We start from the raw sequence: 19924 nt of genomic DNA on the forward strand, positions 1-19924 counted from the left end.
CCACCTCCGCCCCCAGCAAGTTAGAAATACAAAGGAGGCTGAAGAAAGCAGTGCCTTCCTTAGTGAATGTGACCCACTCTGTTCACAGCATGTAGACCAGACCTGCCCTTCACTGAACCTAGTCTAAGCTTTTATTCATCTGGAGAACAAATCCAACTGTCACATGCACAGGAATCAAAGAAACTTTCTATTCCAACACTGAGTCACCTTACCAGGTAAGGTTTAGTCTTGAGATCCAGGGAAAAGTGCATGTTTATCACCAAAGCCTTGGGTTTTATCCTCATGATGAAAACCATTAGGTGTGTGATTAAAATGATTTTTATAAAATTAGTTTTAAGTCATTCAGATTTTCAACCATCTTAAAGCTTTAATTAGCATGCTTTACTGACTGCTTAAGACAGCACTATTCTCATCATTTCCTCACCATGCCTAGTGCTGAATTCCACAGAAGCCAGTTAATGGCAGTGACAACACACACCCCAAAAGCATCACTATTAAAATGTTAAGACATCTATAAACATAAGCATAAAGCATACAGCATATGGTGCACTGAAGATTCAACAAATGTTTTTCTAAGTTAGGATGAATTTACCTTTCCCAGTTATAAATGTGACTATGTGTTTCATCCATAAGCAAAATATCATCAACTTCGTCTTCTATGTGAAAAGGATGGTTTGAAATTGGCTCATCCGTTGGAAAAGAGTAGATGCTCATGTAGGGATGGGAAAGCGCTTCTTCTGCTGTCAGCCGGTCCATGGGGCTGAACGTAAGAATCTGTTCCAGGAAATCCAGTGCTAAGGGAAAGAGGAAAGGTCTGAAGAAAAACTGAAAACGCTGGTTTCAGTTAATACAATGTGTCTAACCGGGCATGATGGTACACATTATTTTTTTAGGGGGGAAGTTTTTTTGAGACAGGGTTTCTCTGTGTAGCCCTGAGTGTCCTAGAACTAAGAGATCCACTTGCCTCTGCCTCCCAAGTGCTGGGATTAAAGGTGTGCACCACTGGCTAGCAAAGGCGAGAGTCTTTGACACTCTGATGTATCTTACTATCCAGTACTACGCTGGAGGTCAAGCAGAAGGCTGGGGCATGCTAGGCAATAGGTCTATCACTGAGCCAAACTCAAGTCTAAGTAGTTTTCCCTTTTCTCAAGAAAAGGTTACCTTATTACAAAGAACTATGACAGTTGAAGACTTTTGACCAAGCATGTCACTCCACTGAGATGAGAAATCAACTATCTTAGTAGTTGATATAGAAACTTCAACATTCAAGACTGCACAAACTCATACATGTTTTGCTCATTTGGATTAATACATGGGCAACCACTATTTTTGCTTGCATTTTGCTCTCTTCCTTGCCATGAAGATCTCTGCCTGACTCAATTCTTTTTCCTATCTAAATTTTGGCCAGTGAGATGGCTCAGGGTGTAAAGGTGCTTGCTGCCAATCCCGATAAGCCAAGGTCGGTCCCCTAGACTACTATGGTGAAAGCTGACCACCCACTCTTCTTGCAAACTGTCCTCTGACTTCTACGTGTGTGCCTCTGCATACACACACAGTAAACTTATTTTTAACGACTCAAGTGGTTGTTTGCTTTTATTTTAGAATATGGATGTCTGTCTATGTGTGACATGCATGCCTGATGCCCATGGAGGCCAGAAGAAAAGACATCAGACCTCTTGGAACTCAAGTTACTGACAGTTATAAGCCACCATGTGGGTGCTAGAAATTGAATCAGGGTCCTTTGGGAGAACAGCCAGTGCTATTAACCAGTAAGTCATCTCTACAGGCCCATAAAATTATTTTAATACAGAAAATGAGTCATTCATAGGCATACCTGATTAGTGTCTAACACAGACCTCCACTGCAGCTCATTGAGAACCAGACATTTGATTAACCACAGTAGGTGGGAAGATAAACTGGAAAATGGTATTAGAATCAAGATGGGGTATGTTTTCTAAAATCCAGGAATGCAAAGAAATAAGACTATAGTTCAGGGGCCAGCTCAAGAGGGAAACTCCAGAGTTGTTAAAGGCCTGGGTTCACCTGAAGTCCTACAGACTCTGAGAAAAGAACACAACACCTCAAGATGGAAACAGGCCCAAGCCTCCACACTCCAGAGATTGACAGTTACTGTCAAGTCACAATACCTTCTCGACTAATTCCCGGAAGCAGCTGAGTTAGCGGTTTGTGTGGCTCAGTCATGTCGTTTCTAATGTAAACTGGAATCACACTGAGAAGCTCCTGACGATCTTCCTCATGCACAACAGGAATAGATTCTAAGATCAGCTGCATCTGTTCAAGTTCATGTGCACCTGAGTGAAATCCAGACACCAGAGTGTAAACAAATCACCGCCCACAGTGCCCATTTCCTGACAATAAGTCCATCCACAGATTCTCTGATAGCCTTCCTTTCAAGAAGTCAACACTTCTCTGCACCGAGTCTGAGTTGGACGTGGTGACCTGCATTTCAGCATGAGGCTGAAATGACAGTGTATAAGTTCTGAGGAAAATCACAAGGTAGTTCAGAATGTTTATGGTCAGCTTGTGGACACCACAAGCAAAGTAATGAAATTGGACCCCCTCCCTCATATCACACACACAAAATCAACCCCAAACAAATCCTTATCTAAATGTAAAAAGCTAAAATTATAAAATGTTTCGAGGAAGACATGGGAGTAAATATTGTGACCTTCAAGTAGAGAATGGTTTCTCAGATATGCTATGCTAACAAAAAAGATCAGTTGGCCTTCAACAGAACTAAATGTCCTATGCTTCAAAAGACACTGTTATAAAAGAAGACACACTGCACACAGCATAACAAATTATATCTGATAGACTCCATGTCCACAGTATGTAAAGAATTCTTAAAAATACAAAAGACAATCCAATTAAAAGTAAACAAAGGATCTGGATGTCCTATAAAGAAGATATTAAAAGGCCAACAAGAGACTGGACATGGTGGCTCACACTTGTAATTCGCAGCAGCCAGAAGGGCTACCTCATGAGTTCGAGGCTAACCTGAGCTACGGTGTAAGATCCTATACTTACAAACTAGAGGTCAGTTAGCACACTGAGATACCCCCCTTTCATATGTCTTCACATCCACCAAGATGATCACACTCAACAAAGACAACACTTTAAAGTGCTTGTATCAATGTAAACAGAACCTCCATCCATCCTCAGTTAACTGGGGAATGTACAACACACAGCTGCTTTAGAAAACTGTCTTGTCGGGCTGGAGAGATGGCTCTGAGCACCGACTACTCTTCCAGAGGTCCTAAGTTCAATTCCCAGCAACCACATGGAGGCTCAAAACCATCCATTATGAGATCTGGTGCCCTATTCTGATGTGCAGATATATATGGAAGCAGAATGTTATATACACAATAAATAAATAAAATCTTTAAAAAAAAAAAACTGTCTTGTCTCCAAAAATTCAACCTAAGTTGCTATGTGTCACTTGGCTGTTTTATGCCTGGGCATGCATACCCACCCAAAAGAACTGACAACATGCTAACATAAAAACTGGTACACATACATTCACAGCAGTATTGTTCATAAGGGCCAAAAAGTAAAAACCCAACATCCACTAACTGATGAATGGAAAAGCAAAATGTGGCCTGTATCATACAGGGCATATCTGGCACATGCCAAATGAAACACGGACATGCACAGCATGAATAAACCTCTAAAACACTGCCATGAGAAAGCAGCCTGTCACAAGAGCCTGATACATGGTTTCATCCATGTGAAATATCCAATCCACAGAGAGAGAGTGGATGAGTGGATGCAGGAGCTGGAGAAAGGGAAATAAATACTGTCAGAGGGTTATCTTCAGAAAACGGAGAAGCTCTAGAATCAGACATAACCCCATACATTTATAAACACACCAACTACACAACTGCAGTGCTGGGTTTTGAACCAGAGGTCCATGAATCCTAGGCAGGTACTCTAACACTGAGCCACATCTCAGTGTTTGGTATGTGAACTAGGTAGCTTCTCTTAAAACATACTGGCTTTTTCCTCTGTCTTTTAAGGGATAAGAGCTTCCACACTGTGAGAACACCCCCACTGTCCAAAGGAAACCTGGAGAAGGGGACAACAGAAATCTATAGGATTTTCAACAGTAAATTTACTAGGAAATGACTAATGCAATTCAGATATGACTTAACACAGATCGCCGACAAAGAGTCTAGATCCACAAACCACTGAAGTTTAATAAATAAGCTGGCACATAATAAAACACTGGAGTTCTAACTAAATGCTAGAGCAATTTAATGAATATGTGAATACATTTTCTCATTTCTTAAGTAATATAAACACTGTTTTATCTTGCATTTGAATATTCCAGACTATATTAAGTTCTCTGAAATCTTACATAGCCTTGCCTTAGACAGAAACGCAAAATGACTTCTGGTATGATTTCCCCCACATAATACTGACCTGCAAAGAGGGTTTTACCAGTCAGCATTTCAGCAAAGATGCAGCCTGCAGCCCACATGTCAATGGCTTTAGTATAATTATTAGGAGAAAGTAAAAGTCGTGGAGATCTGTACCATTTGGTAACCAATCCTTCAGAAAGATGACCCTGGAAAAGAAACACCAAACAGACTTCAATTTCCTGTAAAAACTCATCCTCCAAAAAAGCTGTAAAATTTTCAATTATTGTTGATTTCTAAGCCCATTTTCAAGGCTCTTACCACCCAGAGGCCACAACATTCCTTTAGAGGTGGATATGCCATCTCTCAGACGACAGTCACAAGTACAGAAAAGAACACACCATAAGGTCTCAATGCCGACTCTAGGCCAAGTTCAACTTGTTTCAGAAGAGAATCAAGTTCTCACTCCAAGTTTTCACATAATTAAAGGAGCAGGCATGCTTCCTTCGGACCAGAGGGAAAGGTTGGGGAGAGAGCTGTAGCTCCTAGTTATCACAGCGATTCTCCCCCACCACACCCCACTCTAACCAATGTCCACATGGCCTTGCTCCACCCTCAAACAATACAGACACTGTACTGGTGGATTCTGTTTTTGCAGGTCAGAGCACTGGACAGACCAAGAGTCTGCTTAGGGACACACCTAGGTGATTCCAGGGATGTCAAAGAAAGGCCTGGGTGTGGCTCCTTCCAGTGCTTGGTCCATGCCTCAGCGGAGACTCGACCTCTGTGTTAAAAGTTGTTTATTAATCTATGTGGGTGAGGGAGGAGTGAGGGAGAGCCAGCAACCACACACTACAGTGGAAGTGTCGAGGTCAGAGAACAGCTTGGAAGAATCCATTCTCTTCTACAGTGTGGGTTCCAAGGACTGAACTAGGTTATTGGGCTTGCTACAAGGCCTTTTTGCTATGCTCAATTCCTCCCCCTCCCCTTTTTGTGCCTGAAGTGAAGATAACCAGTAAGACAACATGCTTGGATGAAGATTTGTTTGTTTCAGACATGGGCTATGGAATGCCAAGTAATAGAACTTGCTCTCAGAGGTTCTTTGTCAACAAATCAGTTCTACTTTAATATTTTACTTATTTTATTTTATTGAAACAGAGTTTCACTGTGTAGCCCTAGTTGGTCTGATTTATCCGTCTCTGCCTCTTGAGCACTGGGATTAAAGGTATGCACAACAATGCCCAGCTCACTTTTATATTTTATTTCCACTTTTATATTTTAAACATCAAGATTCTACCCAAGTTTTCAATTTAAAATCAAAAGGCCCGAGTTCTCCTTGGAAGACACTATTGAGTTCTTATATGAAATGAAGTTGTTTATAAAGGGAAGTTGCTATGAAGTGAATCTTTTTGTCTGTACTTAATTGCCAGTTGTTCATGAAAATTTAAATTTCAAACTAAATTCCATTTAAATGAGGTATAGCTATAGAGTATAGAGTACAGTGTAGAGTAGTATCGTATCATCAAAAGGACAAAAGATAACTTAAAAGTTGGGAAAGCTTATCCTCTCACCTTCAAATAGGACACCAGACCCAAACACAAAAATATATTTTACTTTCAAGTAACTAAGTAAGAATTCCAATTACAATAAGTAACTCTATAGGGCAGCACATGCTTGGAATCTCAGTATTAGGAGGCTTCAGATATTGAGTTTGAGGCTAGCCTAGACTATACACTGGAGTCCAGGGCAGCCTGATTACATAGCAAGACCCAGTCTCATAAAAACAAAAAGGCCAGGTTGTGGTGGCACATACCTTTAGTCCCAGCACTCAGAAGGCAAAGGTAGGTGGATCTCTTTTGAGTTCAAGGCTAGCACTGTCTACTGAGCTAGTTCCAATTTAGCCAAAACTACACAAAGAAATCCTGTCTCAAAAAAAAAAAAAAAAAAAAAAAAAAAAAAAAAAAAGTTGTACACTTCAAAACTTCACTACTAACACACAGCCATGCACTCTGAGGAAACTATGTAACTAGGATTCCACTTCACCTGCAGTTCAAATGTAAATGAAAGCAGACCTGCATCAATCAGGAAAAGACACACCAGTTTAGAGGTTGGGCAGAGATAGCTTTCCACATACCTTATGGGAATAATGAGGATCCATGATCCGTGCCAGACCAAAGTCACCTATCTTCAGCACCAAGTCTTCAGTGTTAATGAAAAGATTAGCTGGCTTGAGATCTCTGTGCAGTACATTTGCAGAATGGATATACTTGAGCCCTCGTAGCAGCTGATACATGAAAAGCCTTGCATGCTCTTCCAGTAAAGGGCCCTGCTCCAGCACGTTTGCCAAGTCCGTCTCCATGTACTCCTGAACAATGTAGACGCTGTTTAGCTCCGTGAGAGAGCCCACATCGTCTGTTAACTGGCTTCCACTGGGACCAAGAATCTCAAACACTTTCACAATGTTATCATGGTCAAGTCTTCTAATAATTTTGATTTCACGGAGAGCATGTTTGACGCTCTGGGGATCGGTGAGGACAATTTTCTTGATGGCTACTCTTTTGTCACAGTCATTGTCTACAGCAGAAAAAACCAAGCCATTGCCTCCACAGCCCAATGGTTTTAAGTCCATGTACCTAGAGCCCAGATCAAAACCATGAATGTTCATGAGACTTTCAAATTTCTCTGCCATTTTGAAACCCTTAAAATAATTGCCTTTTCCTTTCAAATTGTTGAACTTGTGTAAACAAGGAAGAAAACTGGCATCAAAAGGAAAGATCTCTCAAAAAGGGAGAAAAACAATTCCGTTTCCACAGCACGATGGTTTCTTGATGTTCATTGCAGACGCCAACCAGGCCCGCTGAGTTCCCCTCAGACTTAAAGCTCAAAAATCTCTATTCATACTGAGAATTAAAAAGATTGCAGTGCTCATAGTTCAAGGAAGGGCAGCAACTCTGCAGACATTTAAAGAAAACACTCAAGAAACTCAAACGGAATGAAATGACATACTATGCACTCAGCTATACTATGCTAACCGACTTAACATGGGACAAAACTGTGAATAAATATGCACTCGGCAGGCCTCCATGGACATCCTCTCACAGTGCAGATACATTCAGTGTTGGACTGGTCCTGAGCAGCATCCTAAGGCGCTGGGAAGCACGAGTTCCCTTTGCTTCCTCTCTTCCTTTGTTGCTGAATTTCAACAGGAAGCCCTGGTGATGTTGGCTGACAGGTATCTTTTGTTAGTGATCAGGTGGCTCCAGCTCACCACAATCACAATCAAAGCTACCGTCCATCTTACTCTGATACAGCCTGGGTGAAAAGAAGAGGGAGAGAAAGAAGAGTCACCACTAGAGGAAACACTTGGATCTGTACAAGACATGGCAGGGAGGCAGTCAGCAGGCAAGGACGACTGGCACAAGCTGTAATCCAGAGAGGCTGAGGTAAGAGGGCTGTTTGGGAGTTCCAGGACAGCCTGGGCTATGAAGTATCTCCGTCTGACTGTCTGTCTGTCTGTCTCCCACAATTAATCAAGTGGTAAGTTTCCCAGAATTCACAGCACTGAATTCTCTGGAACAGGGTCATCAGGTTGACATTTCTGTGAGTAAGGGGCTTGATCTAAAAACACTGAGACCTAAATTCAAACTCCCAGGCCTCACCTAAAAAAGCTTGTAAACCAGCATTGTGTGCAGTGGAGTCAGGAGGACCACTGGACCCTGTTTCAGGGATATAAGTCTAAGAATGATAGAGCAGGACACCTAACATCCTCTTCTGGCCTCTGCATACACACAGGCAAGTTTACACACACAGGTATACAATATACCATACATATACGCAACACATGAAATACTAACCAGTATGGGAAATGTCATAATATTTTTATACTTTTCAAAGTAAAATTCATGTGAAAGGCAAAATTTTAGTAGCATTTTTCTTAGTTGGAGCATTGAGTTATTATCAGGTAACTATGTCGGTATCCAGTAAGCAAAGCCGAGCAGCACCGGATGAACTTGCAGAACACACTCTTAATAATGGTGAAAGAGAAGGTGCCGGCAGCTCACTCAGGAGACTGACACCACTGACTGCCAGGGAAATCCAACTATCTTAACATTTCCAACCAGAAAAACTTTGGGTGGGGGTGGCCTGCACACACCTACGTATACACCACCATGCCTGCCTTTTACATGGGTGCTGAGGATCAGTTTCTCATGCTTGCATGGCAAGCACTTTACTCACAGCCATCTCCACAGGCCCTAGAAAAAATATTTTAATATTCCATTCACATCAAGTATGAGAAGAAATTCGATAAAGAAAGAAACAACAGAATATTGATATAGTACTGGTAGAAGTTTAAAATAGTTAAAGAAAGCAGGGCATGGTGGTTCACACTTGTAATCCCAACACTCGAGAGACAAGCAGATGGCTCTCTTCAAAGTTCAAAGTCAGCCTCGTTTAAATAGCAAGTTCAGCCCAGCCACGGCTACAAAGTGAGACTCTGTCTCAGAAAATAAATAATAAATGCAACAGTTAAAAGAACTTTAAAGTAGCATGGCATAAACACATGAAGGTGGGAATGAACAAGTAACATATCCTTGGTCCCAACTATTTTTCCTTCAGGTAAGCTCCTAAAGAAATGCTTGCTAACAAACATACTAATGCTTTCTCTTTATGTTGTTGGGTTTTTATTCATTTGGGGTTTTTATTTGGGGGGGTAATGCCCCCATTCTATAGAAACTGGATATTCTGTTCTAACTCTGGTCTGAACTGTATCAGAAAGCACTTACTGTGCAAGTTTACATATGAGATAACAGCCTTAAAAGCAGAGGTAGCGCGCGCGCGCGCGCGCGCACACACACACACACACACACACACACACACACACACACACACACACACTCACACACACACTCACACACACTCACACAGTCTTGCAAGCACACTGCAGCTTCTCAGGGTAAAGTGCCCCTCCACCCCATCCAGCCTGTTCACACACAGCCTGGAAGGCTCTTGTTCACTTTGCTCTACTCCAGAGTCAGGTGAGCAGTCTGGGTTAGCTGGAACTCAACCAGCTGCTTTGGGAAGGGACAGGTTGAGTTCTACTCTGTACCCTAAACCTGGCACAATGGTGCTGTTATCAAATTCACTCTTGTCTGTAACCATGCCTCAGACTCTCTAGTTACTGAATTCCCAGGGTACAGAAGGCCACAGCATAGCTACCTGCTCACAGGCACTCCTGACAAAGACCTTGCTTCTCAGGTAGGCTGTCCTTTCAGGATCTGGACCTCAAGAAGGCCAGCGGTACAACCCAGTATTGGGTGAATCATCTCAGGAAGCCAGACAAAAACTTAACATATAAATGCCAAGGCCTAACAGTCTTGTTTCATACAGTTCGTATCAGTAACTACTCGGCTACCCTTCATCCCATCATCCTTCTTTCTGGCCAGGACTTCATGGGGGACGGAGAATAGACAGCCTCATTACATAGCTCTGCTGTCCTGGAACTCACTATGTGGACCAGGCTGGCTTTGAACTCACTGAGTGCTGGAATTAAAAGTTCTGTACCACCACACCTGGCTCAAGACTGTTTCTAAGATGCCACATTGACCTAACATTAAAGAAACACCAGAACGAACAAGACCATGAAATATTTGAGCACTCTTCTTCAGAAGCCTTTGGATGTCTAAGGATCCCCACCAGATTTCTGCAGCAGTCAGGATAGGCCAGATAATCCCCTAAACCTGTCGACTTACTCTGTCACAAGAGTTGTTCTCTAAGCTGGTGAAGATATCACCTTTTCCACTGATTCTCAATGCACCAAAGGATCTATGCTAACATCTACAGCCCTCCCGTCCCCATGGCACATTTACCGACCTATTACAGAGCCAAACAGGTCACAGTCTCACAGACACACCCAAAGGAATTGAGGAAGTGCTACCCCAATCAGGACCCAGAAGCACAGAGAACCAAGACGTTAACAGTTCTAAGAGTCTGTGTCTGCTCCTATTTCATCAGAGTCCTGCATGCTCACTGTGTCGGCACTGTCTTCAGGCAATAAGGTATCATGGAAACAAGAGAAACAACCTGGTTTCAGTCCTGACTCAGAGAAGCTCTTCCCTCCCGCTCACTGTTTCCTACTTCCTTTCTTCTCTCTTACAGTGTTCTCATTTTCCCCAAGGTTATTCTTCCAATCCTCTACTCTGTCTCTCCCATGACAACATCCCTCTCTACTTATGGTGGCTGTCTGCTTTAAATCAAAAGGTTTGAGACTAAGCAGTTTTACTGGCATTTTCTGAGCACAGACTCTGGCCGTTACTAGGTGCCTCATTAAATGGTACAGAATGAATAAAACAGCATATCCAAAGAGGTGATGAGACATTTGAGGGATCTAGCCTGGCCACCAGAGAGTGTCTGTGAAGACTCAGCCAGCCTTTCACTGTCCAGGCACTCCCTTAGGAGCTCACCCCACCATGAACACACAAGCTTGTCAACAGGAAAACATAACCGGTTGGTTTCAAGCCCTGGGAGATCAGAAGCAAGAGCACTCAGCTTTGTTCCACTCCCCTTCTCCTGTGTGGAGATGGAAGGACAGACTGCCAGGGAACTGTGCTCTACAGAATCACAGAAGCAGCCTCTGTGAAGGCTGTCCAGGGAGCCCAGGCAGCACCAGGGCATGTGTCAGTCAGACCTCCACACATGGTGATCCGAGCAGGGTCTAGGGCACCGAGGCCACACTCCACAAACTACAGGTGAGACTGACCACTGCTGGCCTGTAGCTAAGCCTGGTCAAGGAATAGGCCCTCACACAAGCTTGTACTCCCAGCAACTCAGGAGGCTGAAGCAGGAGGCTCAGTAGTCAAGGCCAGTTTGGGCAAGAAAACTTGTCTCTCTTAAAAAGGAGTGGAAGTATGGTTCTGTAGCAGAGCCCTTGCCAAACACTCAGGAGGTCCAAAAGTTGATTCCCATCCTTAACTTCAGTTCCAGGGGATCTAACAGATTCTTCTCACATCCAGCCACCATACACAAATGAGGGACACATACACACATTAAGGCAAAAGGCTCATACACATAAAGTAAATAAAAATCTAAAAAAATAAACAAACAAAAAAGATCCATTAAGATATTAAGCCTTGCCAGGTGGTGGTAACACACACCTTTAACCCCAGCACTCCGGAGGCAGAAGCAGGTGGGATCTTTTTGAGTTCCAGGCCAGCCTGGTCTACAGAACAAGTTCCAGAACAGGCAGAGCTACACAGAGAAACCCTGTATCAAAAATAAGAAAGAAAATGCCAATCTCTTCAGAAGAGAAGATACCATGGCTGCTCTTGTGCCTGGCAACAGAGCAGAGAACACGGAATTTTCCACAGACAGGATTAAGGAGAACTCAGACTTCTAAAGAACAGTTTCATGGCTGCATGCAAAGCCCTCAGAGGACATCCTGCACATCCCAATCACCGGCCCTTTTCTAGTGGTCTTTAGTGAGTACAAAAGACTGTGTAGGCAAGTCAGGTGTGGGGCCATACTCACCTCTAATCCTGACACTCAAGGAGGCACAGAAAGGATGACAGCTGTAAGTGAGGCCACCAGGGCTACATATGGAGACTGTTTGCAAAATAAAAGGGCTAGAAAACCCACCATTTCCAAAGCAGCTGCTCTCTGAAAGTGGGGCCAACACAGGAAGCTAAGACAAATACCTCCGCAGTATTCCGCATCTTCAGAATAACAAGTTCATATTCTCCTAAGGCTGAGCCAAGAAAACACGGGGCTGCACTGGAAAGCAAGAGAAAAGTTCCTGCAGTCAGAGGGAGCCAGGAGCCAGGCTGAAGCAGAGACCTCCAAGGTTTGGTAAACTAAGGGGACTTCAGAAATACACATCAGGACATTTTCAAAATCAATTAAAACAAGACAAAAACAGAACCATCAACTCAAAAGTGATTTACAGAAAACCAATGACACACACACAAAATAAAGACCAGCTTTTAAAGCCAATCAGGAGAAAGAAACAAAGTATGTATCAGGGAAGAAAAGGAAGACTAAGGTCATCACTAGGAAGGAAACCAGCAGCCTGGAAGAAAGGCAGAGGAGCAAGGCTGTCACCAGAGAAGAGTGTCAAAGACTTAAAGCATACTACAGTTCACAGGATTTTCCATGATGTTCTACCATATACTGCCCCACAGGGTAGCAGGTAAGAACGAAGCCTTAGGAACCTGAAGGAGTCAGTAACATCGGAGCAAGAATGGGGAGGCCATATGGTTGGATATGATGGAGAACAGGTAGAGCATGCATTAAGGCTGGTGAGAACCAAAACTCAGAAGAATACTGGAGCCAAGCTGAAGGAAGGAACATTAACTCATAATTTACTCTGCATCTAATACATGCCAGGCATTTTCTAAGTGACAAACAGCTCATCTTACAAGGAGCACAGATGCTTCCAAAGGTGAGGTCATCTCATTAGGTCACATGGACAGTAAAGCCAAGATCTGGGCACAACAGTCTGATTCTGAATCTTCCCACAGCATACAGTTTGTGTAATGTTTGCAGAGCAAGGACCAAAATTCCCCAGAACAAGCTAAAAGTAGGAATTATTTATTTTACTCAATTTCAAAATGCCATTCCAAGCCACCGAAGAGCAGGTGACTCATGGAGACTGAGTCTAGTATGGGGCCAGGGCAAGGAGTAACACCAAGGCCGTGCCCCTAATGACCCACTGCCTTCAAAGACGCCACCTCCCACTTTTAACCAGCTCCCAAAAATGCCACCATATTATAAGTCAATCATGGGATTAAGTCACTGATCAAATCAGAATCCTCGTGAACACATCAGATGTATGCTTTAGTGATCTCCTAGCATCTCCTAATTTAATTAAATTGACAAGACAGACAGACTACACATCTCTGATGAGAGCTTAAGACCTCTCAATTTCTGTACCTGGAAATAAGTATATGGCAGGTCCACCTGGCAGTTGCCTACAGAATCAACAATCCGGGAGGGACTAGGCCAAGGGCAAGACTATCAACCCTGACCATAAAGTAACTTAATTCCTTTGTATTATTTTGGATCCAAGTAAAAGAAATGGTAAGAAATGTGCATGCATTCTTACAACTTAGATTAATTAGCTTTATTCAACAGGAAACTGGCACCACTAACAGTCATTAAAAGAATATCCAGGCATAAAGTAAGTTATTAAAAAACCTACCATCTCTTCAAATTGTATATAAAGAGGGAAGAATTACCAAATTGAGACTCATTATTAAGTTGAGGATTAGATAATTTCAAATTTAATAAAAATACATAGGTTAGACTAGGAAAATGGCTCAGTTGGTAGACCATGTGCCTAACACACAGGATGCACAAAGCCTCAGTCTCCAGCAAGACAGAAAACCAAGTGTAGTGGCGCACACCTATAATCTCAGATGGAAGCAGGGGACTGAGGCCAGTCCAGGCAACAGGGTGACTCTGAGGACACTTGGGCTACGACCTAAGACTCTGTTACAATAAATCAAAACAGAAAGCTAGAAGTGATTTCAAATACCTTTAATCCTAGCACTTGGGAGGCAGAGACAGGTGGATCTCTGTGAGTTCAAGGCCAGCCTGGCCTATAGATCAAGTTCCTGGACAGCCAAGCCTACACAGAGAAATCCTGCCTCAATAAACAAACAAGCAAGCAAATAAATAAATTCAGTTTCTCAGGGGCATCATCACTTGTCAAATACTTCATCATCATCACTCTGGCTGGCTGAGACCTCATTGGTCGGCACAAAACAGAGCACTCCCTCATCATACAAGCTCTACCCACCAGTGATTATAGTCTCAACTTTACATTCACATTTTTCAGGAGGGCCAGGAAAAAAGAATTAGTAAGACCTGGGTTTGCCAAACCATTCCCTAACTAGCTGAGGCCATTCATGTCTCTCTCAGTCAAATGGATGTGCATTCAAGTCACAATATTGCTAATGCATAGCTTCTAATTCACTGGGTCTGGATGAGCCGAGGGTCAGAACCTTTAACCAGCTCCCAAGTGATATGGCCTTAGATCCTACTGGGCCTCAGTTTACTTAACTGTTAAATGATGTAGCTGGGGCAAAATGTTCATGCCACCCTTTCAAACGCTCTCATGCAGTTTTATGGTTGCAGAGGCAGATTTCCTTGAAGTAAATGTTGAAGTTTTTACATCCTAAAACCTTTGTATTCCTTTTGTGTATATGACCTGTGTATGTGAGTGCATTTGCCATGGCACACATGTAGAGGTCAGAGGACAACTCTGGAATCAGTTCTCTCCTTTCACCCTCACATGAAATTACTGAGATCTGTGTCAGGTCAACAGGCTCCCATAGCAAGCACCTTAACCTGCTGGGCCATCTCACCAGGGCAACATTCTAACAGTTCTTTTTCTTTTCCTTTATGTTTCTTGAGACAGGGTTTCTCTGTGTAGCAACCCTGGCTGGCCTAGAATTCACTCTATAGACCAGACTGGCCTTGAACTCACAAAGATCTGCCTGCCTCTGCTTCCTGGGTGCTAAGGTTAAAGGCAGGCATGCACCATCATTTAAAAACAAAACACACACACAACGCAAACAACAAACTCTAGCATCTTGGTGTCACATGCCTGTAATTTCATGAGGCTAAGGCAGAGGGATTAAGACATTTGTGGCAAGCCTAGGCTATGTAAGGCGCCGTCTCAGCAAACAAAATTAGGAGGGGTGCCTTTCAGGAAGAGATACTACATTTTCCAAACACAATTCATGGAGAGAAATTCATGGAGGCTCTGGCATCAGCTCACAGGAGCAGCTCCCTGGCAGTAAGCCATGGGGTACAGTGACATCATTTTTATGTTTGTAATGTCTGAGTACTAAGCAATAAAACTGACCAAGACCCTGATACTGTAGGCAGGTTATAGTACAAGAGTCCAGCAGAGGACTGTCAACAATGTCACAGAGAAGTGACTTTAGAGGCATCTTCCTGGTTTCACAGAAGCCCTGAAGTAACACAGGCTGGCAGGAACAGTGCAAATAAGGAACTGGAGAGCAGTGTCAAGAACTGCCCACCTCACAAAGCAACACCTAAGAGAAAGCTTGTTAATGCCTGAATTACGTACACCAGTTAATAACCTGCATTTAAAAAGCCCACATGCTCAACTTCTAAGTAATATGATGCTTTGAAAAATCTCAATCCTTTTTCATTTGTATGTTTGTATTTCCTTTAGTAGACAATATTAAGCACGAATTAATCTTTGTTACAATTTCAAAATGTATCCAAAGATTTAATTCAAATCCCTAACATATTTTACTGCCCAGCAAACTTCCCAAGAAACTCTGAGAGAATGAACAGTCTATAAGTAACAAATGGAGGAGGAGATGATTTCATTAATTTCCTCACTTAGGAAACAAAGTGTCTTCTATCTGTCTGTATTCCCTCAATTTTTTTTTTTAGGCAGGTCTCACCATATGGCTCTGGCTGGGCTGGAGCCCTCAATGTAAACTGGACTATCCCAAACTCACACAGTCCTGCTGGTAAGCACACCCTGCCCCAATCTTATTTTAAGCCAGTTTGTTAAATGCTGGTCATGAAATATGTCCAAATATCTATTTTATCACTTAAGTCCTAAATTTGGAACTATTTATTCATTCAGTGCATCTCTTTAAAAACTACTGATTAAAAACGGTGCTTGTAACAATGCCGATTTCAACTTGTCTTTATTAAAATAGAAAATTCCCGGGGCTGGAGGGATGGATGGCTCAGCAGTTACAAGCACTGGCTACACTGGCTACTCTTCCAGAGAACCCAAGTTTGAATTCCTAGCACCCACATGGCAGCTCACAACCCTCTGAAACTCGAGTGTCAGGAGACCCAATGCCTTCTTTGGGCTTCTCTGAGGGTACTAGGCAAATGGTTCATAGACATGCATACAAGCAAAATATCCATACCGATAAATTAATAACAACTTTAAAATACAGAAAATGCACGAATATCACAAGAAAACACTATGTAGGTATAACAGCTCCTACTAAACTCTGGTGGTATTTGTACAACACTCAAACCAGTACCTTCTAGATATTATAAAGATAACTTGTACATAATCAATAAAAACCAGTCCATTTCCAACAAGACTATAATATACTACCTGCCCTTTATAATAACATGCTAACAAATACCTTAATAGTAACCAAAGACCTGATAGTATCAACATTTAATTTCAGCAACTAACCAGCAATTGACTTTTTATCTTTTCTTTCAAAAATGTTATACAATTGTTATCTGTTGGTACTGAATATCCTTTTAAAAGGCAACTTAAGAAGCCATTACTTTGGGGGAGTACTATTCAGAGAAAAGAGAACTATGATATGGACAGAAACACTTTAGCCTATCATTTTTTAAAAAGAAAGAAAAAGAAAGAAAGCCACGTAGTAGCTAGTAGCGGCAGTGGGCAGGGTGAGTCATCACCCAGCTTTTGAAACTTGCAGCCTACTTCTGAGCCGCCTCCCACCCGACCCCAACCCCTTCACAAGGTACTCTGAGTCAGCAAGCCTTACTATTTGGTCAGTTATGAATTCTCACGATGCCTACATGAACTTATGTAAAATGCTGCAGTGTTCTTAGCGCTCCCACTTGTCTTTAAAACGGTCGCCTTTTCTACTGCAAAATTAAATGTTCAAGTCAGGCTTCTCCACATTCTTTTTTAATCGTCGAAAGTGGGCAGGCTACTTTTAATCCTTTTCTGCAAATGACTAAATTCCAAAATACCCTCATATAGAAAGCTGATTTTAAACAGTTTTTCATTTCCCAGGGTCTATTTTTTTCTGAACAGTAATACTGAAGAGACAATCTGGCAAGCTTCAGAGATGACAATTATTGATTAGGACATCAGTAAGCAAGGTTTATGATGGAATTTGATTAACTAATACAACATATATGTTCAAGTACCCTACAAACAGGTTTTTAACTACAAAGCTAAAGGTATTTTCTTCCACCCAATTCAAAATTATTTCCAAACACCAAAACCTGTCATTTCTAAGAAAACGCTACAGCTGACGATAAGGATGCACACGTGTTAAGCCCAGCAGGAAGCTGAGGCAGGAGAATCGTCTCTCAAAGCCTAGCTGGGACTACGTGGCGTGGCGTGGCGTGGCGTGGAGAGACCGTCTCAACAAACAAACAACAAAAACCCTTTGAGGGCCGGACCCTGTTTAGACCCTACATTCTTCTCTACTCAAATCATTCTTTCCAACTCAGCTCTCCAACGTTAAAGAGACAGAACGTGAAAAAACAGAATTTTACCAACAGAAAACACGCTAGAATAATCAACAATTAGAAAATTATTCTGAAGCTAGTTGCTCTTCGCTTGATGGCCTGTGAATGCTTTTTCCCTCCGACAATCATCTGTAGCCATAAAAAGTTAATACCGCGACTGCCTCGGGACTCTTAGCAACGAACACGGGCTGTTCAAATTCAGTAAAGAGACCTCCTAACTCCCCCTTTACCAGGTCCCTTCGCTCGATCTTTCCCTACTTTCAAGCCAGAGAAAGGTAAAACAGGGAGGCAGTCTAAGGTAGCCTGCAGCACGCAGCTCCCCCAGGCACCTGAGCCGGAGAGTCCACGCCAGGCAGGAACAAAAGGCGGCCGAGAGCCCTCCACTCCACACAACCCCCAGGTCGGATTGTAACAGGCTCTCAGTGAGGAGGCCTGTAACCGGTAACGTACGTTTTCATCTGGGTTGTTTTTCCGGATCACACCTTAACGTCTGGAAAGGTGTCAGGAGCCCTGTCTCAGGCCGGTCGCCGGCACCTCGTGGACCGCCAAGACACAAACTTGGGCGGACTTAGGGGCTGGAGCAGAGCGCCACGCAACGTGCCGGGAGACTTTGCCCGGCCCGAGTCAGCTGAGGCCGAGTCACCCGGGCGGGCTGGGGGAGGAGACAGGAGAGCGTTAGGGAGGCAGCGAGCCAGGAAGGCAAACCTCCGCTGCCTCAAGCGCTCCTGGACCACCGCCCTCGCCTGCGCGCTGGCGGGGGACTCGAACCCGCGGAGCCGGGCGCGGGCGACGGGGACTCGAACCCGCGCTACACAGCCCGGCGCAGGCGGCGGGGTTGGCCTGCCAAGCCCGCGGCCGGCTGCCCAGCGAGGGGCGTGCCGGGTGGGAGGGGCGCGCCGGCCGGCCGCGCCGCCAGCCCCACGCGGGGACCCGGCCCTCGCAGCCGGCCGCGCCGCCGGCCGAGCGGGCACACGGAACAAAAGCGCCTTTGTTGAGCGGGGCCGCCCGGAGGGTCACACACAATGGACGCGGGAGCCGGCGCCGCCGCCGCCGCCGCCGCCGGGCCCTCCACCGTTCCCTCCCGCGCCGGCCCGCACACGGACACACACGCACACACAGACACACTCACGGGACTCCTCCGACTCATCGAGAGAGTGCGAGGCCCGCGGACAGCCCCCAGGGTCGGCTCAGGTCTCCGGCTGTGCTGGCGGCAGCGGCGTCTCCGAGGCTCTCGTTTTGCCGCAGTCGCCGCCATGTAACCCCGACCCGCGAGAGAGGGCGAGGAGAGGAGGCGGGGCCTCGCGAAGGCACGCCCCCTCACGTCACAGGCTCACTCCACGGCGGCCCCGCCCCCGCCGGCCGGGAGTTGCACGCGCCGGAATTTCCAACGCCCGTGACTACGCGCGCCGCGGGGGCGGTGGGAGCTGCACGCGGCCTGCTGGCGGGTATGCCCCGGCCTCAGCTGAACCACCGCGCAGGGAAGTCGCAACAAGTGACCCGGCAGGGCAAGGCTGTGAAGGGCAGCTGGGCCTCCGTCTGTTGGGACGAAGAGGCCGAGAGCAAACATGATAGGCCAGGTGCTGCTGAGCAGATCAGCCCCGGGTGGCGTAGGGAGGCTCCTGGGATCGGTCCCCTGAGGCCTGTCTGGTGCTTCCGAAGCATCCACTGTAACCCAGGAGGTGGCTAGGAGAGGGGTCGTGAGAGAAAAGTGTGAGCAGAGACCCAGGCAGGGGAGTGGCTGGCTTGTTGAGGGAGCTGGGACCGAGCGTGTTAGTAGCCCTAGGTAGTGAGACAGATGGATCGATCGCTGTGCTTTGGTAAAATTTAACTGTTTAGGAAGTTAGAGATTAAAAAACAGAGGGGAGTTTCGCTGTGAGTTCGAGACCAGCTACATAGTGAGTTCAAAATAGACCCTGTCTCAAGAAGAAGAAGAAAAAAAAAGGAGTTTGTTGGTGTACCCCTATGATCCCTGAACTCCGCGAGTGGAAATAAGAAAGGTTAAGAGACACGGGTAACTCTTGGCTGCATAGTGAGTTCAAAGCCAGCCCGGACTACATGAGACGCTGTCTCACAAAAAGAAAACAAGAAATTAGAAATTTGTTCAGCCCTTTTTATCAGTGATAATTGACCATCCTAAAGAAAGTCTGACACACAGCCGTCCATTATCCACTGTATACAGCAAAACCCTTCGGAGATGCACAGTCTCTTAAAGTTAAGAGCTTGAGATGAGCTTCAATATTTTTCTAATACAGAGATACATTAAAATAATATACTTTGTGAGACAGCATCTCACGGTAAAA

The 19924-nt window shown here is 44.4% G+C and overlaps 1 protein-coding gene across 3 annotated transcripts in view; it reads right to left on the bottom strand.

The window, feature by feature from the left end:
- Mapk6 (mitogen-activated protein kinase 6) overlaps positions 1–19924 on the bottom strand; it is a 37893-nt gene that overhangs the window by 3300 nt on the left and 14669 nt on the right. The window contains exons 1-5 of one of the 3 annotated variants that reach the window (XM_027411143.2): positions 18754–18892; positions 6514–7691; positions 4444–4588; positions 2148–2312; positions 593–794 (exon numbers count right to left, since the gene is read on the bottom strand). In XM_027411143.2, the coding sequence (XP_027266944.1) occupies positions 593–794; positions 2148–2312; positions 4444–4588; positions 6514–7068 (1067 nt within the window). In that variant the 5' untranslated portion in view covers positions 7069–7691; positions 18754–18892. Of the gene's footprint in view, positions 1–592; positions 795–2147; positions 2313–4443; positions 4589–6513; positions 7692–18074; positions 18213–18753; positions 18893–19924 lie in introns of those variants that run through there. The other 2 variants (XM_027411144.2, XM_035443811.1) reach the window with 2 other exon arrangements.

This window comes from Cricetulus griseus, chromosome 4, assembly GCF_003668045.3.
Source record: "Cricetulus griseus strain 17A/GY chromosome 4, alternate assembly CriGri-PICRH-1.0, whole genome shotgun sequence".
Classification (NCBI taxonomy): Eukaryota; Metazoa; Chordata; class Mammalia; order Rodentia; family Cricetidae; genus Cricetulus; species Cricetulus griseus.